This window comes from Fomitopsis serialis, assembly GCF_022376445.1.
Source record: "Fomitopsis serialis strain Sig1Antser10 chromosome Unknown B0H18scaffold_43, whole genome shotgun sequence".
In the NCBI taxonomy this organism is placed as follows: domain Eukaryota; kingdom Fungi; phylum Basidiomycota; class Agaricomycetes; order Polyporales; family Fomitopsidaceae; genus Fomitopsis; species Fomitopsis serialis.
Window position 1 is genome coordinate 54,017 of NW_025955003.1, and position 24,952 is coordinate 78,968.

The 24,952-nt window shown below is 56.3% G+C and overlaps 8 protein-coding genes across 8 annotated transcripts; 5 read left to right on the forward strand and 3 right to left on the reverse strand.

The window, feature by feature from the left end:
* Positions 1–444: 444 nt before the first annotated feature.
* B0H18DRAFT_444239 (cytochrome P450 CYP2 subfamily) lies at positions 445–1,934 on the forward strand. The gene is made up of 9 exons (XM_048038123.1): positions 445–553; positions 610–730; positions 785–798; positions 857–1,023; positions 1,083–1,105; positions 1,176–1,257; positions 1,336–1,452; positions 1,512–1,664; positions 1,720–1,934. The coding sequence occupies exons 1-9, from the start codon at positions 515–517 to the stop codon at positions 1,808–1,810; spliced, it is 807 nt and encodes a 268-aa protein (XP_047892252.1). The 5' UTR covers positions 445–514; the 3' UTR covers positions 1,811–1,934.
* A 1,533-nt stretch (positions 1,935–3,467) lies between these two features.
* Positions 3,468–5,461, forward strand: B0H18DRAFT_1013078 (uncharacterized protein). Its single transcript, XM_048029083.1, has 2 exons — positions 3,468–3,631; positions 3,954–5,461. The coding sequence occupies exons 1-2, from the start codon at positions 3,565–3,567 to the stop codon at positions 5,249–5,251; spliced, it is 1,365 nt and encodes a 454-aa protein (XP_047892253.1). The 5' UTR covers positions 3,468–3,564; the 3' UTR covers positions 5,252–5,461.
* A 948-nt stretch (positions 5,462–6,409) lies between these two features.
* Positions 6,410–7,056, forward strand: B0H18DRAFT_1120106 (uncharacterized protein; the record flags this gene model as incomplete). The annotated part of the gene is made up of 3 exons (XM_048034056.1): positions 6,410–6,443; positions 6,505–6,525; positions 6,584–7,056. The coding sequence occupies 3 exons, from the start codon at positions 6,410–6,412 to the stop codon at positions 7,054–7,056; spliced, it is 528 nt and encodes a 175-aa protein (XP_047892254.1).
* A 786-nt stretch (positions 7,057–7,842) lies between these two features.
* B0H18DRAFT_1095173 (GLE1-like protein-domain-containing protein) lies at positions 7,843–10,265 on the forward strand. Its single transcript, XM_048032408.1, has 7 exons — positions 7,843–8,014; positions 8,070–8,249; positions 8,307–8,439; positions 8,599–9,123; positions 9,174–9,305; positions 9,357–9,864; positions 9,922–10,265. The coding sequence occupies exons 1-7, from the start codon at positions 7,968–7,970 to the stop codon at positions 10,116–10,118; spliced, it is 1,722 nt and encodes a 573-aa protein (XP_047892255.1). The 5' UTR covers positions 7,843–7,967; the 3' UTR covers positions 10,119–10,265.
* Positions 10,266–10,447: 182 nt separating this feature from the next.
* Positions 10,448–12,893, reverse strand: B0H18DRAFT_1211988 (cytochrome P450 monooxygenase; the record flags this gene model as incomplete). Its single annotated transcript, XM_048036448.1, has 13 exons — positions 10,448–10,777; positions 10,833–10,979; positions 11,026–11,142; positions 11,221–11,302; positions 11,366–11,388; positions 11,450–11,616; positions 11,675–11,688; positions 11,743–11,863; positions 11,918–12,033; positions 12,090–12,238; positions 12,358–12,585; positions 12,665–12,797; positions 12,860–12,893. 13 exons carry the CDS (start codon positions 12,891–12,893, stop codon positions 10,687–10,689), a joined length of 1,422 nt encoding a protein of 473 aa, XP_047892256.1. The 3' UTR covers positions 10,448–10,686.
* Positions 12,894–15,735: 2,842 nt separating this feature from the next.
* Positions 15,736–19,557, reverse strand: B0H18DRAFT_878188 (nuclear condensing complex subunit; the record flags this gene model as incomplete). The annotated part of the gene is made up of 15 exons (XM_048040607.1): positions 15,736–16,053; positions 16,118–16,227; positions 16,287–16,372; positions 16,436–16,566; positions 16,623–16,754; positions 16,814–16,936; positions 16,990–17,130; positions 17,199–17,327; positions 17,393–17,572; positions 17,628–17,776; positions 17,833–18,195; positions 18,252–18,712; positions 18,763–18,951; positions 19,010–19,181; positions 19,215–19,557. 15 exons carry the CDS (start codon positions 19,555–19,557, stop codon positions 15,736–15,738), a joined length of 3,027 nt encoding a protein of 1,008 aa, XP_047892257.1.
* Positions 19,558–20,057: 500 nt separating this feature from the next.
* Positions 20,058–20,494, forward strand: B0H18DRAFT_444361 (uncharacterized protein). Its single transcript, XM_048038124.1, has one exon. It carries the CDS (start codon positions 20,171–20,173, stop codon positions 20,408–20,410), a length of 240 nt encoding a protein of 79 aa, XP_047892258.1. The 5' UTR covers positions 20,058–20,170; the 3' UTR covers positions 20,411–20,494.
* Positions 20,495–23,175: 2,681 nt separating this feature from the next.
* On the reverse strand, positions 23,176–24,239 carry B0H18DRAFT_934518 (NAD(P)-binding protein). Its single transcript, XM_048041775.1, has 4 exons — positions 24,193–24,239; positions 23,888–24,137; positions 23,607–23,831; positions 23,176–23,538 (listed from the first exon to the last, which is right to left on the reverse strand). Exons 1-4 carry the CDS (start codon positions 24,222–24,224, stop codon positions 23,338–23,340), a joined length of 708 nt encoding a protein of 235 aa, XP_047892259.1. The 5' UTR covers positions 24,225–24,239; the 3' UTR covers positions 23,176–23,337.
* Positions 24,240–24,952: the final 713 nt, after the last annotated feature.

Below are 24,952 nucleotides of genomic sequence, written 5' to 3' on the forward strand. Positions count from 1 at the left end.
TCTGCCTCACCCCCGCTCGCCTGCAAACCTGCCTTTACCTGTGCAAAATACGTACTCGTAGTGTGGTGGTTCTGTATCAGGCTACACTCCTATTCAAGACGATGGAAGGGTGCTTGGGAAGTACGCTGTTGGAAAACATGTACATAAGTACAGTAGTTATGGTGGTTCAATATATCTTTGCAATGAGTTTTGTATGAATTGCGATTGCGTGTGCATAGTCCCATCGGTCTAACAGTTGCCTCGCTGCCTCGTCGTCTTACTGCCTAACGGCCTAATAGCTGTCTCAATGAGAAATGAATCTACTCAAATTAGGCACTGTGTCTAAACCCGCCTAAGTGCCTAAATGCCTCAATGAGGCAGATTAGGCACGAGTGCCACTTTCCTGATGCCGTGAGCTTGGCTTGTTGACATGTTGTCTTGTCCTGAACTCGCTCTGCACAGTGAGGCAAATCCCGACGTGGGTCCCCGGAATGCACTTCATGAGAAAGGTAGCAGAGGTCAGGGAGCTCGCCAGATGATCGATGCGCCATACGAACACGTTCGTGCGGCTATGGTACGTTTGTGTCTGACTTTGTTACAATGGATCGAACATGGTGATTCGTCGCATAGGCTCGAGGAGCTGCGCGCAGTTGTTTCCTCACGACACTCCTTGACGAATGCGCCGCAGACGGGACGATCTCTGACTATGATAGGGAAGACATCAAAGGTGCCGTCAACATTGTTTACACGGGTAAGCACCTGCTCTTCTGCACAATACATGCCTCGCCTCAACAATGGACGCCAGCGGGAACTGACACGGTGAGCGCCGGAAGGTTTTTGTACTGGTCATTGTACCGTGACGCTCGCATACCGATAGACGACTACTGTTCTTACGTCCTTCATGCTTGCAATTGTACTGCATCCCGATGCACGAGAGAAGTCTCAAAACGAGATCGACGCTGTTGTCGGCAGCGAGCGGCTCCCCGAATTCGAGGACCGGGCGGCTCTGCCATACCTTGAAGCTCTGCTCAAGGAGGTATACCGGTGCGTCCCATCATATGCTTCTATTGTGCGGTTTTGTAATGCCAACTTCGCAATTGAAGATGGAATCCACCTATCCCGCTTGGTACGTCGTTGAAGCCTTGCAATATGGACCTATGATCTCATCTCACCACATCTCGTATCGCGGACGCTAGTCTTGCCCCACCAAGTCACCGAGGACGACTCGTACGACTCGTACACGATACCTGCCGGCTCAATGATCATACCAAACGTCTGGTACAGCCCATTCCTCCACACCACCGATGCGGATGTTCTGTGCTAACCGCACTGATCGCTCGCGCTGTGTTTTCATAGGGCAATCAGCCGTGATCCGGAATACTATGCGGATCCGGACCTGTTCAAGCCCGAACACTTTCTTTCTGACAATCCAGACCCAGACCCTCGTGCTTTCGTCTTCGGTTTCGGTAGGCGGTGTGTAGTATGTCGATGGTGGTGGGTGTCCTACCACTAAACCTTGTCACCTCACACAGACTATGCCCTGGCCAAGCTTTCGGGGACTCCTCCGTATGGCTCGCTGCATCCCGCATCCTTGCAGCGTTCGATGTGACGAAAGCACGCGACGCTGCAACGGGCATGGACATCGACTTCACGCCGGAGTCACGGTTCATTTCGGGGATGATCAGGTAACCTATATTCCAGGTCGCGCTTCGGAGTTGCTGTAGCTGACACACGAGCTAGTCATGTCATTCCGTTCCCATGCGAGTTGCGACCGAGGTCGGACAAGGTCGTAGCGTTGATCAGAGAGTCTGAGGCCGCGTACTCGATGTGAAGGACCATCGTAATGTGCAGTGCTGAGACTTAATATATTCTGCCATTGTTTCGTTGTCATGTACCATGTGAATACGCTGTCCTGTGCAATGGATCATCTCCCAATGGCTTAGGCTAGAGCAATCAATCATAAGGATCAGTCTTCCGTGGGATGAAGTTGTGAAGGCTGCGGCACCGAGACCGCTCGACATGAATGACCGACCAGTCGGCGACGCGACGTAGCAATAGTTGTGAACAACGGACAACGATGTCGAGACCTTGTCGGCGTTGGATTCAGATCTCTCATCCTGGTATCAACAACTTGAATGTCATCGCACAGCAAGGCGGATACGCCCATACAACTAGTTAGATTGCTACATGTGACGGTGGTATAATACTCATACAACCAGAACAATGAAATCCTCGCGAAGAGGGATAGAGGAAAGAATTTGAGTCGCAGCAGACAAGGAGTAGTCTGAATCGAGTTACACGTCGGCACAAAGCCAAAGAAACGTGCGCCGCGAAGTGCACTGAAGGACCCTTCACCATCCGCCAGCACAAGGCTGCCCATGACTCCCATTCTCCCCTCGTACGCCCGGCCCTACAGAAGCCGCAAGGTCGCACTGAACAGCGGATGCGATACATCACCACCCGATGGCATCCACAGCCCGTGGGTGGAGGTCGCAAGCCACCGACAGCTAACCCCCGCCAAACCGAATTGTCTCAGTCGACGCACGGCAGCCTCTGCCCAGACATCAACGCGCTTCCTCTGGCCGCAACGGATTGTCTGGGAATGGTGTAGGTATGTATCATCGGCCAGCGGCACTTGGCGTGCAAGCTGACACTCCGCAGCATTGACGGAGCGAAATCGAGGCCATACATACATGCGTCTTGTTTGACGCGTACGCTGCTCGAGAGTGTGCACTCCCATCTGGGATCATACTGCTCAGCTAATTGCCTTTAGCTTTTACTGGCATGAAGTCTCCCGAAGGGTTCCGACGATCTGACGCCAAAGGGGCGCTCGAGCTGTTCTACAATATGGAGCGGTGAATGCCAGATGCCAGCACCTCAGCCAGAGGCCGCACCGACAACGCGAGCACCACTATCAAATTGTAGGCAAGCCCTCCCCGTAGGGCAGCCCTTGAAAGGGAAACAGCCTACACCTAGGACAAAGACCCATGGAAGGTCTTCCGTCGTCAAAACGGAGTGACGCCGATAGGGAGAAAAACCGAGAGCCAATGGGGGCAGATAATAGAAGAACCCGCACCTCCAACATATTTCAACCCGACACAGCGAGCGTAAAGGGGACGTCCTTGCGAAATCCTGGGGCGAATCCCGGTATCCGCCTCGCGATCGGCGTGTTTCATGTATGTTGGTGGGCAGCATTGGACAGCTCGTCCAGGCCACCCGACTGCGTTCTGGATTATAGAAGGCAGCCTATAGAAAAGACTCAGACCTTGGCCCACCCGCGAGGAAAGACAGAGAGTCCTGTGCGTAGCGAGCGTCGCGGCTTCGAGTCTGCTGCGAGCTGAGAGGAAAGACTGCCAGCAGTCGCCAGCAAGTCCGGAGGATCATGTATCTGGCCCGTGGGAGTTTGATGTCGCCCTCACGTGACTGTCACGTCTTGTTCGCTTTGTGGCGGGAGGCGGAGGCGCCCAGACGCGCTCTGCCTCTGCGCTGTCCCGCCGTCCTCCGAGTCCAGAGGTCGCTGCGACCCGCGAAATCTGTACAGCTGTACCACCATTCTACCCTACCTTCTCTCCGGAAACCTCAGATATGGACCGACCCTCATCGCCGCACCCAGCCACACCTCTTCCACCCATTCACGCGGACATGTCACCAGGTGTGTGCTCCCTTTGCGCAGCTACACAGTTTGTGGTCTCGTACGGAATACGCAGCGTGTACATCGTTGACTACGCCTGTTAATCGCGTTAGTTGTGTGGCAATGATGGCTGTGACAGGCGGTGGCCACCACTGACATCGTCACAGCCCGCCTCCGGATGCGGCTTGCACGCAACAGCGACGCTGTCGCCCTGTTCAATCTGTCTTTAGTGTCCTGCGCACAGGTTTTTTCTATGGCGTCCGCCGTCCGCGCACCCTCATATACAGTGCTCCGAATTTGCTCGTTTGCCGCTTTGAGCATCCCACTCACCTCCGCGTCACAGAAGAACTGCCTGCGCGCTGTGAAAGCAGAATGTCTCAGCGTCCACAGCTGCGACGCACCTCCGCCACTTACCGGCTCCCAAAATTCCGCGACTTCGATAACGACGACGACGAAGACGACTATGACGACGACGACGACCCTATATTCTCCTCGGCCCGCCGCGCTGCGCCCTTCACGCCGCAGACCTTCTACGACCCGGACGAGGATGACGACGAAGACTTTGGCGAGCTCATCCGCTTCAGGCTGGACGACACGGACATGGACGCGCCCGACGCCGAGCCCTTCCCCCCGCACTCCCTCGCGCCCCTCCTCCTCCCGCAAGCTGCAGGCCCCTCCATCTCTGACGACGACTTCTTCAGCAACGATACGCCCCCAGTCTACCACGGCTTCTCCTACCATGCGCTCGCCCTCGTCAAGCGCGTCTGGAACTCCCGGCGCGCGCAACTGTCCCACCACCGGCCCGTCCACCCAAACTCAGGCAGCCCCGACCCGTCCACCGCGTACGACGGCATCGCGGTCGCCCCGTCCGAGCCTGACTACCCCCTGCCAGAGGACTACGCCCCGCCCGCGGCGGCGACGCCCCCGCCGGAGTCGCGGATCGCGGTGTCGGACCCGGACGTGCCGATCTACCCGCGGCTCGGGGACATGAGCAGCATCCGCGACGGGCGGGGCGCGTCCGTCGACCGCGCGTTCTGCAACTTCCCCCTGTACACGATCCGGAAGGTGCTGTACCTCCACGACATGCTCGGCCGTGCCGCGGACTGCGCGTCCTCGGGCGACGTCGAACCGTCGTCCGCGCTGGAGAGGGTCGCGCGCGCGCGGGTGGACGAGGAGACGGTCGGGGTGCTGTGCGACCAGTTCGAGCGGGCGATGGTGCTGGACGTGTCGTTCCCTGTGAGCGCGAAGGGCTGGTCGCCCGTGTCCTTCGCGCGGTGGCGGATCCTCCTGGAGAAGGCGACGGGGAAGCAGGCGCCGCTCGGAAGGCCGGAGGGGGGCGACGTCTTGAGCGGGGAGGCTGGAGATCGGACGCGGCGGTTCGAGCGGGCGCCGCAGCGGCCGAAGACGCCGCAGTTCTTCCTGCTGGACGACGACGACGACGACGAAGACGAAGACGAAGACGCGCTGGGGCCAGAGCGATGTCGCGCACGAGACAGCGACGACGAGAGCGACGAGGACGGGTGGGACGAGATCAACCTGGAGAACAGCCCCGGGCGGCGGGCGGTGTCCGCGCCGGTGTTCTTCCTTGACAGACGGGCGATGCCAATGTCGATGGGGCACCACGGCATCATGGCGCATTAGCTGCGAGCCGCGCTGTTGCGGGCGACGTCGACCCGGGCGGGCACTGCGGTGACGACGATACGTACGATACGAGTGTAGATGAACCGAGACGATTGTGACGACTGTGACCACTCCCTACATCTAGCGCATGTAGTGATACGATCCATGATGATAGCGCATACTACGTGTAGCATACCCTTGTTATAGTTATCTTTATTCCGCTTCCTTTGATTTGTGCCTGTCTGCGCTGTTGATGTTGAACGTTGACCAAGCATACGCTCTGTTCGGAGACAAGTGGGAAGCGATGCCAGTGGCCGACAGTTGGTCATGGGTGGACGCTGCGCTCGTCCACGCGCGTCGGGCGTGACCGTGTCGCGCGGATCGACCACAAAGTCAGGTCGGAGTCGACCTCGAAGGCAATCCTAGGCAGTCCCTGCCCCCGACGTCTGGCCTTTGTGTGATCAAACTCGCACTCGGACATGCAGGTTTTTGCATCGAGCATCGCTGCCCCGTCTGAACTCTCTCGACCGTGACCGTGCCGTTTATCCGCCTTGTATCCGCCTGCCATTGGTCGCCCGATGCGCACCTTCGGAATACACATGCGGTGAGATATGGACTGTTATGTTCCAGAGTCAAACTAGCTCATCTGCCACAGCTACGCTCGTCGTCTTTCGCAAGTTTCGGAACTCTGCCTGATAGATTGCTGCCAGCCCCACGACGCCTCGTCAAGTTCGCGCAGCTTCTAGATTGCACAGGGCAGTCTCGCTGCCTCATGCATGACACCCTATACACATCGTGGCGCACCTCGAAGCTAGCTTAAGCCCAGCGGGACGATGCATATATATGGAGTGTCCTGCACTGATGCTTCCGCCGGGCGGTCAGGATTATCGCAATGACAAGGCAATTAACTCCAAATATTGCGCTCTTCTGCGGTACCGAGCAAGTCGTTCACTGACATCTAAGAATATGAGGATATTTCCTTGGTGACATGGTCCATGCGGTGCCGCCAACTGCAAATGGTGAATATCCTACCGCATATGCAGCCGTTCCATCGGAAGATGCCGCATTCCTACCTCTGAGACTTTGTTCGCTGCACCCTGAGCTGGCGACAGTCGCCGTTCTCCCTCTGTTCGTTCCCAGCACCTTGTATGCGCGGCGACTCTGCACCAAACTCTCAGTATGACTCTCCCCGCCCCAGGCAACAACAGTCATGGTACGTACCGTGCCCTTACTACCGCTATCCCCACTCACACTCACACGCGCCACGCATGAAGCTGAGTCTCATCCAGTTGCTGGTGAGTGGCCTTCTGCCCAACACAACGCTGCACCATTGCTCACCGTGCGTTTTCCTAGGTGCGGCTGTCGTCGCAAACCGCCCCGCCAACCCCGCTTCAGAGCAGAAGCCACCAGTCACTGAATCTCTGGATTCCCGTGGTCAAGACGCGAACGAGAAGCTCCGGGACATGGTGGACGCGCAGCCCGACGTCGTTCTCCCCGACTCCCTCACGCAGGCCATCGCCACCGCCTCTGCGATTGTCAGTATGTCTACGACTGCGACGACGACAGCTGCCGACGCGCCCGGCCTCGCCGCTGCCACTGAGCCCTCCACGTCCGGAGTCGCCGCCCAGACTGGCGATGCTACCTGGCGGCCTTACAACGTTCACTTGTTTCCGGTGCTATCGAAGTCCGCCCGGCCCAGCAAACTGGAGACCGCTCTTCGGCTCGCTAAGCTCGATGAGCAACGCTGGAAGGAGACGCAAGCCTATCTCGAAGAACAAAGTCGCCGCCCTCTACGTCCGAGACGTGATGACGCTGACACAAAGTAGCGCATCAGAAGGAATGTCAGGCAGGTTGTACTAGTGCTGTATGCTCCGAATTCTTGCGGATGTACATACATGGCCCTTCTGCAGCGTTTGCGTTGAGGGCCGGTGTTAATCATATGTACTTATACAGCAATGGAAGCTACGGAACGAGAGGGTCATCGAGAGCGACGCGAGCCCTCACCCGAGTTCAGCGACACCGGAGGAAATTGAGGCACGGCACGCGAAACCTATCAATGACCGCCTAGCCGTCGCGATTGCCCAATGACGAGTACCAGAAAATATGGGACGAGAGCCTTAAAGAGCACTCTCGTCAGTAAAACGTGGGCAGGAACTCTGGAAAACGAAAGGATCTCCGAACTGGTTCGGCGCCGGGAAGTCTGAGCTTTTGGGAGACATTTGGCAAGGCTAGTTAGAGGGCGCACTGGAGATTAGTTGGAGCGAGGATGGTGCGCCGGACTGGCCGACAGTATTGAGTCTTACACTGCGTGCGTAATGGCATTTGCTTAGAGGTGAATACCCGGAGGCGACTTTGTCGGCTGCCAGGCCTAACATACTTACGGCAACGCCTTCCGCGAGAGCCTTGCTACTACACTGTGGACAAAAGATTCGACGGCTTTCGCGTACGTATACAGTGGCACGCGCCTGCCAACTGAGCTAGTCGAGGTTAGTCGGCTGCTGGAAGTGGTTGCGTAGAAAAGTCGCGGCCCACCAGAGCGTTGCGTAGAATCCGAATCTCGATCTGCGGGCGTGTGGCACGTGAACGCAACGCGCTCTCCAAGTCTCCAACTTGACCGCAAGTCGCGACTCCGAGTCTGAGCGTCTTCGTCCTCGTCCTCGTCCTCCTGAGCCTCCTCCTCGTCTACCTACGCCCTACGCACCTGCAAAACCGACTGCACCACTACTTACACTACAACATGAGGTTCTCGGCGCCACGCTCGCCGCCGCCGCCCTCTGTACCAAGGTGCGCATCCGAGCCTACTACTCGTCGCACTATACTCACACAAAGCACCCAGCAGGCAGTACAGAAGCCGGTCGACGTTCGGTGTCCCGTCTGACTCGGAGGAGGACGAAGAAGAGTACTACTCTGAGCTGGAGAGCGACTCGGAATCTGGGAGCTCGTTCGACGCGTCGGGGCCAGAGGAGGACGAGACGTACCTCTCGGACGACCTGCAGGAGATTTTGACACTTTCACGACCGTACGTTCGCTTGATATGCGCTTCTTAGTTGCCAGGACATATCTGAGAGGTTTGTAGAACGCAAGAACGACCGAAACGCAGCCCTGCAGAGCAGCATTACATCAATGAGGCGCTCGTGTCGGTGCGCCTACGCGCGAACCACCACGACCCGTACGAGGAGTGGAAGTCGGATCTCAAAGAAGAGTCTTTGGTGCGTGTTCAGTCATCCTCATAGATTGTGGCATGTTGTACGCGTCGCTAGCAATGCAACCCTTTGTCCCCTCACGATCGCACGCTTCATCGCCCGCACGCTTCAGTCTCACACCGCATACGTCCTCTCTGTTATGAGCTCTAGTTGACGCCCCTCTAGCGCGTAGCCCGCCTGGACCACTCCCTCGCGAAAGGCGAGCACCACAAAGCCCAGCTCGCCGCACACGCCCAGTATGCCCAACGGCGCGCCACCGAGGTCGCCGCGGCGCGCCACAAGGCGCAGACGTACGTCGCGCACATCAACACGCGGCGCGACAAGGAGATGGACCGGCTGAGGACGGAGTGGGAGACGCGCAACAAACACCTGTGGGAGCACATCGAGGGCGTGATTCGCACGGAGGATGAGAAGGTGCGCGCGAAGGAGGAGGAGGAGCGGAAGAAGCGGGAGGCGGAGGAGCAGAAGAGGAGGGAGGAAGAGGAGCTGAGGAGGAAGGAGGAGGAGAAACGGAGACAAGAGGAGGAGGAACGGAAGAAGGAGAAGGAGCGGGAAGAGGAAGAGGCGCGAAAGATAGCAGAGGCGGAGCAGGCGCGCAAGGAGAAAGAGGCAGCAGAGGCGGAGCAGAGGGATCAGCTAGGATTCTCGACCGCCAGCGAGGATTGGCAGGGTGCGCGTGAGAACTTGAAGGTAGGTCGCGTTGGCAGCAAGCGGTGAGCGTGTGGCTGACGTCAACACAGTGGCTCAAGACGGGACCTGTGAAGACCGTCAAGTCAAACAAGGAGCTCAAGTCGCTGTGGAGTGCCGGGCGGCGTGCGATCACTCCCAAGGTCGGACAACTAACGAACGACCCCGAGTCCATCGACCGAATAGTAAGCTGATCCTCAGTCCCGCTCTCGTACGCACTCACACCGTCCCCGCAGTCCCGACAGCTAGTCGAGGTTGTCTACGGGAAGCCCCAGCACCCGGAAGCGGTCTACTTCGCGCTCCTTTCCTCCCTCGCCAAGGCGATCCTCCTCCAGGCGGAGACGGAAGTGACCGCGGAGAAGCGAAGCGCGGGCCCACTTGCGCAGGTCGCGGCGAACCTCCTCGGCGAGCTCTCCGGCTTCGCGGAGGCGTTCTGGGCGAAACTCTGCCAGCGCACAGGCGGGTGGCCCATCCCGATCGTCGTGCCCCAGGCGGACTGGAACGGCATGCCGTTCAGCAAGGAGGACCGGCGGAAGGCGCTCGGGTATCGCGACGGCGAGGGCCTCGCGGAGTACACGGCGCGCGTGACGGGCATCATGCGGGTATACTTCCACATCCTGTTCGCGGAGGTGGACAGCCCTCTCGATCCAGTGTTTCGGCTGCCGAGGGTGTGGACGTACTTCGCGAGGATGCTGACGGAGCCTGTGCTGCTGCAGAGCTCGGTGGCCCCGAGTGTGTTGCATGGTATGTTCTCTGGTGCGCTGTTTAGCGAGGTGATGCTGACGAACGGACGCCCTCTAGCTGCGCTTGACGTCGGTGGCGCGCGGGCGAAACAGATTTGGGGCAAGCAGTGGGTCAAGCTGCTTGCCCAGCTTTACGAGGCTGCGACGGTCGGGCTCGAGGGGGCGCCTGGACGACTGCTCGGGGGGCAATCGTCAGAGGGCATCGCAGCGCGTGTCCGTGTACAGCTGGAGATCGAGCGTATCATGACGCAGTGACGGTATTGCATTTTGTTTGTTTGTTGTATTACTCGACTGCTTTCTTTCGGACAGAGTAGTGGAACGTCAGCTTGTAAACTACAGTCGCCACTATGGTGCACAGCTACGTAGAGCCGGATGGTCAAATCCAGCCGCGTTGAGAGTGAACAGTATTGTAGCGATAGACTGTACACAGCCACACAGCAATTACGCCAGCCTTCTCTGCACAAGCAAGGTGCGTCAGAGTTCTGACTAGCATGTGGTTGCATAGGCGACACGAACCAGTTGCAGTCTCACAGCACATCGACATCCGATGAACGAAAACAGGGTATGCCACCCACAATTGATATGTTTCCGTTACCGAGACTCAAGTACACGTCAAGCGTATCTGCCATGCTGAGGTTCGCGCTAACTTACGCACTGGCATTCACAGACCCAGAAGCGGATTGGGCTAAGTATGTATGAGCGATCGTCGTCCCGTTGATCACCCTGCAGCCGAAGTATGGCAGGATACATTAAATCTAAGCACTTGACGAACCAAACCACTGCATAACACGACCATGCATCACGATGATCCTGGAACCGACCTTTATATCGAGTACACAGCCTCAGACTCCCTGATCAATGCTACGACCTTGTCCGACCTCGGTCGCAGCTCGCATGGGAACGGAATGACATGACTAGCTCGCGTGTCAGCTACAGCAACTCCGAAGCGCGACCGGGAATATAGGTTACCTGATTATCCCCGAAATGAACCCCGGCGTGAAGTCGACGTCCACGCCCGTTGCAGCGTCGCGTGCTTTCGTCACATCGAACGCCGCAAGGATGCGGGATGCGGCGAGCCATACGGTGGAGTCCCCGAGATCCTGGCCAGGGCATAGGTGACGAGGGTGAGTGGTGGGACACCCAGCACCGTCGACATACTCACCGCCGACCGAAACCAAAGACAAAATCACGAGGGTCAGGGTCTGGATTGTCAGTGAGGAAGCGTTCGGGTTTGAACACGTCGGGGTCTTCGTAGTAATCGGGATCACGGCTGATTGCCCTGTGAGAGCACAGCGCGAGCGGTTGTTGCGATCAGCATAAAACATCTGCATCGACGATATCGAGGGATGGGCCGTACCAGACATTGGGAATAATCATTGACCCTGCAGGTATGGTATATGAGTCGTACGTGTCATCCTCGGTGACTTGATGGGGTAAGACTAACGACCGCAACACGAGATGATGAAACCATAGACCCATATCGCAAGGCTTGAACGACGTACCAAGCGGAACAGGTGGGTTCCATCTTCGAGTACGAGGCCGGCATCAGGGAATCATACAAGATAGAGGAACTCAATCGGACGCACCGGTAGACCTCCTTGAGTAGAGCTTCGAGGTATGGCAGAGCCGTCCTGTCGTCGAGTTCGGGGAGCCGCTCGCTGCCGACAACAGCGTCGAGCTCGTTTTGAGACTTCGCACGCGCATCGGGATGCAGTACAATCGCAAGCATGAAGGACGTAAGGGCGGTAGCCGTCTATCGGTACGCGGGCGTCATGGTACGATGTCCAGCACGGCAAGCCTCCGGTGCTCACCGTGTCAGTTCCCCCTGACGTCCGTTATTCAGTCGGGGTATAGATTGGGCAGAATAGCAGGCGCGTACCCGAGTAAACAACACTGACGGCACCTTTGATGTCTTCCCTATCATAGTCAGAGATCGTCCCGTCTGCGGCGCATTCGTCAAGGAGTGTTGTGAGGAAACAGCTGCGCGCAGTTCCTCGGGCCTATGGGACGAATCACCATGATTGATTCATCAGAACGCAGACAGTCAGACGCACCATTGCAGCATGAACACGCTCGTACGGCGCATCGATCATCTGGCGGGTCAGTTCCCTGACCTCCGCCACCTTTCTCATGAAGTGCATTCCGGGGACCCACATAGGGATATGCCTCACTGTGAAGCGAGATCAAAACAAGACGACATGTCAACCTGCTATGCTCACGACTCACAGACCGGGAAGAAGTCGACTAGGCTCGCGCCGGCGCTACCGGCCTCTACTATACCGACTACGGCACGCTCTGCGAGGTCCATGAACTGAGTATCATGGGAGAGCACACCGTGTCCGTAGGCGATGTCGACCATCACAGCACCCACGTAGCTTTATAGGACGACACGAGCAGCAGATGTCCAGTCGCATTGTATCGATGACATTTGTTGATGGTTCATGCAGTAAAAACCAGTCGGTTCTTGAAGAGCTGCATTAACCAATGGACGCACCACTTAAGCCCCACAAACAGTGCTTTGCACGCCCGGTCTCCGGTCTTATCTTCGAGGGACTGGCTCGCATTGACAAGTCCGGCGAGGAGCCTGACCGACTCGCGGCGCTGGACGGGAATGTACGATTCGAGCGCAGAGGCCGATTGAAAGGCAGCTTGGAACCAGCGGCGCTGGCGGCGCCACTGCTCTCCGTAGGGCATGATGGTAACGTTGTTGGTGAAGCCGATCCTAAGGGGAGAAGACCACCACGAGCATCATGGTTACGGATGAGAGATAGTGAGAGATCGAGAAGCACGTTGTAACGCACAGCTCAGTCAAAAGAAGAGTCCTCGGTCGGTCCGAGTACTTGTAGCCACGCTTGTTGAGGAGCTCGTCCATAGCTTTTGCGGAGTTGAGCACGATGGTGGGCCTGTTGAATATCCGCATGTACACCACATCACCTAGGCGAGAGTCGTTAGCATTACTATGTGTGCGCATCGGGCAAGGACAACAGGCTATGTACCACTAGTAGGTCTTCCTCCAATCCATGAAGACATGCTGTTGATATCTCAACGGGACGCGGTGTGCGCTCCCGATTACGGGAAGGCAGCTAGGACCCGGAGGAAGAGACATCTCACGACCCCGCCGGAGCAGTCTAGAGAGCAAGAAGATGCATAGGGTCAGGAGCAGAAGTACAGCGACACCCATCCTATTGACAGGGTGCTGAAGTAAGGGAAGGCAAGGAGCCCACTGAGGAATCGGGACTTTATATACAAGGTTGACAACCGCCTTGGGAAGGGCGGGCAGACCGAATTACTTATTAAGACTGTAGCCGCCTACATGCAAAGTGAGCAATATCGGAGAAGGTTGGCATCTGACATCAACAGGCGTGAGTATGTCTAGTCATTAGAGGCAAAGAAGAGTATGCTTGACTCGCCAGACGCGCACGAAGTCTTCGACAAGCGACCGCTGCGCTGCGCGACTATGTACTAGGTCTGCTGGTCGGAGCGCATGTGTGCGTGGATCGATGCGAGCCTGAGGGCTATGGACAGGTGGCTCCCTGCCGTCTATTCAACTACGATGGCAAGGAAGTTGTGAAGGTCGGCCTGCAGCCTGGCGGTGTGTTGGCTGGTGGCAGAGCATGCTAGATGAAAGAAACTCAAGGTATCAGGTTCGCCATCACACCAATGCGCATCGGTATGCATATCTGCGCGAACGGGTGCAGCTGTATTATGGGAAGAGTATGGAAGGCAGAGGCAACTTATCCGGACGGCTCGAAGCCGCGTCGACCGCGTCGCGTTGCTCACGTGATGGCGGCATATAAAATCGAGACGTGCTGGCAGTGCGTCTGCTCATCCTCCACCATCATCTCTCGCAACAGACTCGAAGCCGCGACGCTCGCTACGCACAGGACTCTCTGTCTTTCCTCGCGAGTGGGCCAAGTTCTGAGTCTTTTCTATAGGCTGCCTTCTATAATCCAGAACGCAGTCGGGTGGCCTGGATGCGACCCGTCCAGTGCTGCCCCCAACATACAAGAAACACGCCGATCGCGAGGCGGATACCGGGATTCGCCCCAGGGTTTCGCAAGGTCGTTCCCCTTTACGCTCGCTGTGTCGGGTCGAAATATGTTGGAGGTGCGGGTTCTTCTATCATCTGCCCCCATGGCTCTCTGTTTTGTTTTCTCCCTATCGGCGTCACTCCGTTTTTGTGACGGAAGACCTTTGATAGGCCTTTGTGTCCTAGGTGTAGGGTGTTTCCCATTCAAGGGCTGCCTACGGGAGGGCTCTCTACGATGTAATTGGTGGCGCTCGCGTGGTCGGTGCGGCCTCTGGCCAAGGTGCTAGCATCTGGCATTCGCTGCTCCGCATCGTAGAACAGCTCGAGCGCACGTGTTGCGTCAGATATCATCGGAAACTTTCGGGAGACCTGCCAGTGAAAATAACTAAGTAGCTGAGCAATAACAATATCCCAGATCGGAGTGCGCTCTCGAGTAGCATACGCGTACAACAGGACTCGATTTCACTCCAACACTACGGAGTGTCAGCTTGCACTCAAGTGCTGCTGGCCGATGATGCATGCCTACACCACCCTGGACAATCCGCTATGGCCTAAGGACGTGCGTTGATGTCTGGGCAGGAGCTGCCGCGCGTCAACCGAGACGGTTCGGTTTGACGGAGGTCAACTGTCGGTGGCTTGTGACCTCCACCTTCGGGCAGTGGATGCTATCGGGGGTGGTGTTGTATTGCACCCGCTGTTCGGTGCGACCTTGCAGCTTCTGTAGGGCCGGGCGTACGAGGGGAGAATGGGAGTCATGGGCAGCCTTGTGCTGGCGGATGGTGAAGTGTCCTTCAGTGCACTTCGCGGCGCACGTTTCTGCGGCTTTGTGCCGACGTGTAACTCGATTCAGACTACTCCTTGTCTGCTGCGACTCAAATTTTTTCCTCAGTATCCCTCTTCGCGAGGATTCCATTGTTCCTGCTGTATAAGTTTAGTACTTCCGTCGCATGTAGCAATACAGTTGTGTGGGTGTATCCGCCTTGCTGTGCAATGACATTCAAGTTATGGATATCAGAATGAGAGATCTGAATCCAATGCCGACAAGGTCTTGACGTCGTTGTCCGTTGCTCACATGCATTGCTACGTCGCGCCTGGTCATACAACATGTCGAGCTTCAGTCTCGGCGCCACTGCCTTCACGACTGAAGCTTCATCCCACGGATTCCTATGGTTATTGCTCTAGCCTGAGCCATTGGCAGATGATCCACTGCATAGCGTATTCACAGGGTACATGACAACGAAACAACACGGTGACAGTTCGAATAACAACACACATCCACGTCTAAAGATACGAACAACAAATATGTATCACAGACAGCCTTAACGTACTGCGATCTCTCCGAGTTGTACGTTCTCGCGGTCCGAGTCAGCATCTGATGATGTTTCGACCCTCCGGAGTGTCTTCTTCTTCGCCGCCTTCCTCGCCACCTTCGCAGACGCTGCGTGCGCCACGCCTGGCCTTTGATTCGTAGCGTCGGAGAAGGGGTCGTCCGCAACATGGCTCTGTGCCTTCCTGCTCATGCTGCGATGAGATGTCATTTCCTCGGTGAATGGGCCGTCAAGCACCCACCTAGGACTCTGATAGTGAGCGACCTTCTTGTGGGCCGGCGATATGAACGTGCGGCCGGGACTCCTCGTTCGTCTGGGATGATCGTCAGTCACGGATGCACACGCTTGAGCTGGGAGTATAGGGACTGACTTCACAGCAGGATTGCGCTTCGGCGTTGTCGCAGGACGAGATGAAGGCCCGGCTCTCTCAACTTCGCCTTCCTCTTCGTCGTCGCCAGATCTGCATCAGGACGCATACGTGAAATCAGGATGATTGCGCTGGAGGGGCGAACACTTACTCATCAGGATCGATCGACTGTGCGGTGGCCTGAGGTCGTTCCTTTGCTTTACCCTTGTCCTGCGTAGTGAGGATGTGTTGTATCTCTGTCTCTTCCTCCGCGTCCTCCTCGTCTTCGGGGGCAGCTCCGTCACTCTCGCCAATACGCTCGTCCTCGAACTCCAGGCCGATGAGTGCACATAACTCGCGGAACCGTTCATCCGTGGCGTGTACCCTTGCGTCGATACCCTCGATGCGTTTGCCGAACCGCTTGACGAATCCACCGCGAAACTTGTCCACAATCTTCTCAGCAGCGGGGTCCTCGAACGGACAGTGCTACACGAGGGAGTTAGGTGATCAATCAGTGCATGCTCGTATTGGAGTATCGTAAAGGGCGTACATCTTTCAAGTCCGTGAGCACCATGTGGAGAAGAAGCAGAGGAAGATCCCCCGGGTTGTCATGAATGTAAAGCTTCCCTAGTAGCTGGCACAAGTCCTTCCGGTCTTGCTCTGACCGGACCGCATCGTCAGTCATCAAATCGGCATTGTCTGGTACGTGCTTTACTCACCCGTCTCGTCTTTAGCATACAACGCCTTGAATATGTCCAAAGCGAAGTGGATGTGCACATCGGCCGTGGATGGGTCTTGTTCATCTCTGCAAGAAAGCGACGTTAGGTACAAGCTAGAACACCATACACAACTACGCGGAAGATCTTACTTGTGCACCAACTTCCGTGGATCCGTCCAGTCGACTAGAAGCAAACCGAACTGGGATGAGCTGACCATCTCTTCGCCATCCGTCAGCTCCGCGTGGACCTGTCCGACTAGGTCATACGCTGCCATCGCAACCTGCACGTACACTCATGAGTGCCTATCTTTACTTAAGACAGAGCTTATATACACACCGATTGCATGCGTCGCTGATTTGCTGCAGACGAGTAACAGTACACTGGCAGGAAATATGCGAGGCACTGCCGGAGCTCTTGATTATCCACGGTCGTGGGCGAGACGTACGTCATGAGCATGCTGGTCAACACCTGCGAGCAAGGGCTTTATACTTAGTATTCTGTTGATCAGAGAGAAACGGAGGACAAACCCGAGGGTCGGTGACCAAGCCCGCGAGCATGAGTTTCGAGATTCCTATGCACAAGACGGCCTGGACCGCAGACGAATCCTCTACCTCGAGGGTCTGCAACAGGAACGTTACGATCTTCTCAGCCTGAAGTGATGCATCAGTTCGCTGTTCATCGCACAGTAGTGTATTGCACATACGATGTCCTCAGATCGCAAGAGTAGCTCTTCGTCGTACACCATGAGGATGTCAAAGATGACGCGGAGCACCTTGACCTTCAGATCCTCTGGGGCACTCTGAACCTGGTTCAAGAAGAGCTGGAACGAGTTCATGGCCATGCTCTGTGAAGTCGAGGGTCGTGAGATGGCATGTTTGGATGAATATTGCCACGCGGAAGTACTGCACGCACCTTCGCGATCAGGCAGCATAGACCCAGATTGACGAGTGCTCTTTCACGTAAGGCAAGCTCCTTTCTCTTAACAGCCGGAATGATCAAGTCGGCGAGCAGTCCTTCCAGGGTTGAATTCTCGTCGAAGCTCTGAAAAATATTTACTCATGGTCAGAACCATTCTCAGTGGAGGGCCGAGCTTCTTGGAGACGTACACCTTGTACGCGACTCAGCATGGACATGCAGATCCCGAGACAGCGCAGATCTATAACATCCGCCTTTTCCCGTTCTTCCGGGGACATGTCGAGAAGACTCTTTGCGCGACGTAAAGACCGGCTTCGCTGTGAGCTTTGTGTAGTGTTCAAAGAGCTGTTACTGTCTGGTAGGATATTCGACTTCGCCGATGTCAATAGGCCGCGCCGGGGATCGAGACAGATAGCAACGCACTACATCAAGGAGTTCTTCGCCATCGCGGAGTTCAGCAATCATCTCGACGATGACACGTATCAGCTCCCGTTCACTCGGAGAGGACTCCTTGAGCACGTCCATGCACGGCTCCGTTAGGCTTTCAGGGAGCAGTTCATGTGCAAGCATCTCACCTGTGTAACATTGCAGAAGTCAGTAGGGAGGCGTCTTTCGTCCGAATGCTACTTACGGACGACAGCGAACGCCTTCCGCCGCCCGATCTCGTCAGAGAAATCTGACGAAGCGGTCAATCGCAGCATCTCAGTTACGACAAAAGCGCGTTCCGAGACGACGTCCTCCTTTCGTTCCATAGCTTCGTCGTCTTCTGCTCCGGCGGGCTCGGAGCGAGATTCCGCCTGCATTCTGGCATCTTCCAAGTCTTCAATAGCGTCGAGTAGGTCGTTGCAGGCCTCTTGCAAATAGAAGGCGAGCGCAGTGACAACCGGGACCTTTGCAACCTCGAGGTGAGCCTCCAGATCAAGTTCGCGGCAGTAGGCGGTGAAGACGCGTGCAATGAAGATCGATTCCGGGTTGAGGGACTGCCAAAACGTATCTGAATGGGCTCGTGGTCAGCATCTACGGTACTGTGTACCGATAGTCATGCTTTACCATCAAAGACGACGTTGTCAAGGACGACGTTCCTCGTCAGAAACAGCGACTTGAGTGCATCGATCGCCACATCAACCCCCTCCGGGCTAATGACGTCGAACAGCTTGACAAACGCCACGAGATCTCCAAGCGAAGTGTCTACTTCCTCGTCAGTGGACACAATGTCGAACCATGCCGCGACCGTATGAGAAGCGGCAACCCGCACAGCATCTTCCCTGTCGCCCAAGCCATCTCGAACAACCTTCTCCCGCTGAGCGAGGGTAAGTTGACGCGGGTGTTCGAATTTGCTTGAAGACTGGTACTTCCGAGATCTCGACTTGCTCGAAGGATCTCCCATAGCCAAGATAGAGGAGAAGAGGAGCTTGCGTACCACCGGATCCACGTCCCGACTGCGCGTGAGTACAGACGGTACGGTGCGCGGCGTGAGGGGAATGTGCAGAAGTGCACAACGGCGCACTTCACTATTGGCCATGTAAGTGCGGACATGAGCATCGTCATGAGACTCACTTACGCAGCATCGTCGCATTGTAAACGGTCTAGGAGGATCTCCATGATGCTTGGCTGATCGGCAGGCAGCTCGCTGGGATCCTCGCCTCCGACAATCCTGGACAGCCCGGTGACGGCAAATGCCCTGATTGTCGCTTCCTTGTCGTAGACTCGCTCCACCAGGCATTGACGAAGGCTAGAGAAAGTATCTTCGCTACGGGTTCGATATGGCGTCAGTGCTCAGTCACTCCGAGAATTAGGTACATGCTTACTCTATTTCATTGAGATGACTTGTGATCTCGGTCACCAAGCAGACCGAGCGAAATCTAACTGTCTTGTCCTTAGCATCGAATCCTTGAAGAAGCCATTTCAAGACGCGGAAGGTGAATCGTGCAGCTGGGGTGTCGTCCATCGTGGCATCACCCTCCTGTTGAAGCTGCGTAGCTGGGTATGACATCGAGAATCAGCGGCATTCACGTATGACTGTACGGACTGAATTGTCACCTTTCTGAAGGATGAATTGCACGTAGGAACCGATAAACTTGATGATTCTGTCAGCAGCTTGACAACCTTTCTTGATGGTGAGAACTCGAGACATCATGTCGATGAAGATGTCGCAGAATATGTGCTCTCCGCTGGCAGCGAGCTCGGTGGATGATCCACTCTTGGCGGGTTGACGAGCGGAGGCGGCTTGGAGGTGCAGCTTGTGGAGGCTAGTACAGTTCTTGCGATGGTTGGCAGTGGACAGCTGCGCTTGATCGAAAATCGCTGGGACGACTTCATGAAGTGTTTGAAGGGCCAAAGATGTCTTCGGCGGCATGATCGTAAGCTAGTGAGACTGGAGGTAGACGTCGTTGATTGTCGAGTGCAGGCTTGGGGTCTTCTGGGAGCCGTCGTGTGCGTATACCTGGGCAAAAGTATACGTAGAAGCGATTGCTTAGCTATCTTGATCCTGAACTCAGGTCCTTACGGTGACTTCTGGCAGTGGTCAAGCGCGTCTAAAGTCACGGTGCGTCCGAGTCGAAGTCGAACGTACGACATCTTAGATCGTCGCGTCGCGACGCGTCTGTCACGTGATGGAAACCTTACAATGCCGAGCGCGTCTCCCAATTCAACGCATCCTTCACAGGTTTCAGCGTCGTTCAAGCTCCTCCGACCAGTCACTAAGGCGTGTGGATGTCTGTGATGGGCGATATAAAAATTCCCTCGTTGGCCCACAAACATAGCTGGTATTCTAAGCGAAGCGAGGCACGAGCGTCGCGTAGAAGTGAGTCTACGCATGCAGGAGGAGATTTAGGCGCGCATCGCTCTCCTCTGCGCGCCCACTCGGACGACCGCTCTCGAAGGCTCCGCGGCCGCTACACCCTTCGAATAGCTCTCGTTTTCCCCACCCTCCCCACCCTCTTCACGCAGCACACGCCGCCAAAAACCCAATGTGTGCTTTTTCTTTATATCTTTGTTTTGTTTTTGTCTTTGTTTTGTTTGTTTTTGGCTCGACGTGTCTACCCTGCGGCCCAGCAGTGGCAATGGGAGCGCAGGGCTGCGGTATCAACCCGCCCGCCCTCGCGGCTCACCCGTTGCCCCTCAGGTCCAGGCACACTCTTCGAGTCGGGCAGCCCTGCGGGCTGCGCCCCACACCGCCAATCATTCCCCTCTCGCTCTCTTGCAACTGACCATCCAAGCTCACTCAGTAATAATGAGGCGGGCTGCTGGTACGCCTCGCTTCACACGTGACCTTCATATCCGCCACGCCGGTCATCGTATCCCAGTGCATAGATTATATTTGGAGCTTAGCACGCAGAGCGAAGGCGGCTCCTAGGCCTCACACACATCACTTTTATAGCACCCAATTCAACGGCATCCTCAAGTCGAGGCTGCGCTTTCTACATTCTCCTTAGATCTATGTACGACCCGGATCAATACAACAACCACATTCGCGCTGTAAAAGATAGACGCGACCGCCTCACGAAGAGGGGCATAGGGTTCCAAAAATTATGCGTGTCAGACCAGGAGCAGTCCCCAACCAGCTGCAAGTGTCCTCAAAGTGTCAACCCACGAAAGGTACGACGAGGACCTTGCGCCGCGAAGAGTATGCTCAAGGACCGCACCGTGTCCGTCATCTATCCATCACACTCTTCCCCTCGTGCACCTTACCACTCCGAAGCGTTTTGTTTTACATGCCGAGGCATGGGGCGGGCGTTCGAACAGCGCGCTTGGCCTGCGTGCCCTCCGTACGAACGTCCAGTGATTGGGGCCAGCGAGACGGGCTCGCCGGCAAGGGGGGACATTCACCGCAGAAGCGGATGCCCAACAGGTTAGGAATGCTCACTGCTCGCGCAGCGCCGTTCCCAGAATTTTCTCGCGATCCCGGTGGGACGTTGAGATACGATTGATGCCTCAAAATCCGCGTGAAAGCGGACATCTCATGCATCGATGAGCCACCGAGTGTGCGGACACCCTCAGCAGCAACTAAGGACCTCTATGTCTCGCCGGAGCAGGACACATTGCGGACCGGTAGTCTGATGTGTTGTAGTTACAGCACAACAGTTGAGTGATCCCTGCTCTGCTCCCGCAGAGCGCATGAATCGGGGGTGATGTTTGGTACGCTGGTGTGTCTAACACGGCACACCAGAGGCGCAGGCATACGGAGGCAACGAGGACAAACGGTCTGTCTGGGTTAGAGACCCCGTCTGCATACGAGCGTCACCATTCCGTAACTGTACACCTTGAGATAGGGGTTTATATAGACCCGTCGCGGGAGCGGCGGTTCCGACCCAATGCCAGAAGCGGAACAGGAGGATGGCCGACCTCCAGCCTGCGTGAACGCAAGAATGGTGTCGATAGAGAATATATGTGACGGTGATGACGGGCATCCAGGATGCGGCCCACTCCAGCAACGAGCCCGAACTCGACCCTTTCCACCCGCCTCCGCCCGGAGGCTTCGTCGGTAGGTAGTAGGAGTTACGCGTCCAAGTGATCGAAGCGGAGGATGTGGGGACTAGGGCCTCCTCGCGAGAGGGACAGACGGGGCTGCCCTGTACGTAGCGAGTGTCGCGGCCTCCGGACTGCACAGAGTGCGCATGTAGAAGACAACGTGCAAACGGCCAGTTTTCGCGCCTTATATCGATCCACCGGCGCTTCTCAGATACCCAGTCACGTGGACAATGCGTACCTTGCATGCCTCAGCCTGAGTCAGATGCCGTCTCCGGAGCCCGGACAGTACCATACCCGAGCCTGCTCTTGGGGCTTTGAGGAATGCAACGGGCATCGGAGGAGGAGGAGGATACTTACAAGGAGATACGCGACTACCAGCTGAGTCTTGCTTGTGCCATACATGACAAGTGGAAGGTTTGCGAACATACATCAGCGCGTATTTTGGGAGTACAAAGCGGCGGCGTACCATCTCGTGCTGTTCAACTTGGTTGCGGCCTTGCTCACGCAGAAATTTCATCACCGTCTTGCTGTGGTCCCAGGATCTGAGTGAGACGAACTAACGCGCACGATGGTTCAATGCAGGTGAGCTGCATCATTTCGATCATTTGGGTTGGTGTGTGTAGCATAGTTCTTCATCCCGTCCTTAGCAGGTCGATCGGCCAACGACAAGTAGTAGTATCGAGAGATGTCAGGATGAGGATAGAGTCGAAGAGTACGCCCTCATACTGCAGCCACGAACGTGACTCCTGCGAAAATGGAGCTACATTAGATGGGTATATCGTTCGATGATTCGGGCAGACTGACGTGTAAGCGAACCCGACTTGGTTATTCGTGGCGTCAAACACCTAGCAAAACATCATCAGTACCAAGTGTGACAAGACTCATAACGCACCTACCACGTAGCACCTTCCCACGAACTTCTGCCCAACGATAACATGCCACTTGTCCTTTACACTTAAGTTCCACCCGAGCGAACTGACGTAGGCATATCTGGGCACGTCGACAACATCGGTGTTTAAATCAGCTGGTATGAGCTGTGCCTCGGCATTCAGGACAAATGGCAGTCCCGAGACGTAGATCGTGAGGTTCTGCAGCGGTGCAACAGACTCCGGCGATATGGCAATCACCTCAATGAGGTTGTCATAGTCATAGAACGCGCCCGGGATCTGGCCTACATATTTGCGCGCAGACGTCGTCTGCGAGAGACAAAACTGACGTGGCGTAAGTAGTCGGTCAGTCCGAAGAATAGCAACGTACGAGTGAAGAATAGCAACGTACGAGTGGGGCCGGTGTCGACGATGCCAGTCCTACCATACGCGAAGCTTGAGTCAATACCTCAGTAAGTCTTCGTTGCGGCCACCTACTTGCGTGGCGTGTAGATCAGAGCGCCGACAAACTAGTATTACACGAAACATGAGAGTAAGAACTGCGACACAAGTGTCATACTCACAAGAGACTGATCAATGCTGCCAATTGACAGCTGACCATCTTCAGAATGTTAATGGGCGTACATAACAGCCAGCAGATCGACAACAACCAAGACGCTCACTGCTCGTCGAGAAATTGGCGTCGGTGGGTGTGAGTGCGAAAGATACCCAAGGGCCACTTTCGATGACGCCCTGTACCAGGGCACTGTCCATGACTGTATACTACATTCACACCACGTTCACCACGGCAGTTCTTGTCCGTCATACGACAAGAACTTCCCCGAATCTTGCTTCCTGAGCGCTAGCACGACCCTTAACTGACCCGCGACGCTCTGCGATGGCTCCAGCCCGGCTTCCGCCCCGCCCATATCTGTCTTCACCCATCCAGGGGCCAGCGCGATGACAATGAAGTCCGGGCGGGCCTTCGCTTGCTTGAACGTCTGCGCCGGGGGCGTCAGCGTGCTCCTCGCGGCTCCAGCATGTAGCACAATCAACATCGGGCACGTACCAGCATATTGACCGCGGTCTTGCTCACGCTGTATGTCGCCACCGCGGCGCCGCTGTCCCTCGAAAATCTCCCCAATGCAGAACTGACGTTCACGATCGTCCTCCTTGTGCCCTTCTCGAGGAGCGGGGCGTAGAGCTGCCCAAGTAGTGCGGGCGCGGCGACGTTCGTCTGGAGCGAGGCCAGGAGCTCGTCGTAAGAAAAGTCAAAAGCGTCGTCGCGCGGGCACTGTCCGGCTCGGTCAGCCCGCCTGCCAATGTGAAGGAGAGCGAGTGTGCACTCACGATACCGGCGTTATTGTAGAGGTAGTCGAGACCGCGGCCGTTCAGCACTGCTTCCACCGTTGCGACGCTCGTGCGGATGCTTTCCTCGCTGCTCACGTCGAGTTGCACGATGTGCAGCTCCGCGCCTTCCGCGGGCTTCAACGCATGCAGGTGAGACGCGGAGGAGGGGTTCCGACACGCAGCAAGCACAATGTTGTTGGATGTGGAAGCTAGCTGGCGCGCGAGCTCCAGTCCGAGGCCGCGAGAAGCACTATGAACGGTCGATGTCAGCATCTGTTGAAAGCGGCCAAAATGACTGGACACACCCTGTAATGAGCCAAGAAACGACACTCGCCATCGCTGCAAGCTTTTGTGTGAGTGGTGTCGATCTCAGGAAAGTGGATACGTGAAAACGAGCACGCTGTGTCTGCTCCTGTCCACTCGTGTCCACCCTTATAGAAACCGCCTAGCGTCTATCGGCCTGTCATTTCAATACCAATTCTGCTCTGGCGAGGGATCGAGGGATTGGTATAGCCACATTCGTCGTCGAGACCAGTCAAATGATCGGTGTACTTATCATAGTACGACGACGCTTGAATTAAAACTTTGACAGCCTGAGCATGTTCCTGTTCTCTGTCAGCATCACACAGCCGTGCACACTCTCCGGGCGTCGGTGGTCCTAGTGGGCCTAGCTAAGGATTACGATGGTTCAGCAATATCGAGGATGCCATACCTATACATGGCCGGCACCGATTCAGATCGCCAAGAGCCTATCGCCCCTGCCATTGGCGACTCCTGGCCGCCCCCAGGCCCGAATCGCATAGTGATTTTGAGGGAGCAGCACTGAGCCAAAGGCAAACAAGTGGCGAACTCACGGTCAGAGTACATCGCGGTCACGGGACGCATTTACGTACCGTATACCCAGGGTGGTGCGTCCGGCCGGCAAGGGACCGTGCGTCTCTGGCTGACGGAGCGTCGCGGTATGTAGTGGGCCGTCGGGCAGCCATGTATATAGCCCCGCATCATCTTTCCCGGGCAGAGGCGGCAGATACGTCTGCTCTACCCCACCCACCGCGCCCTCGTAGT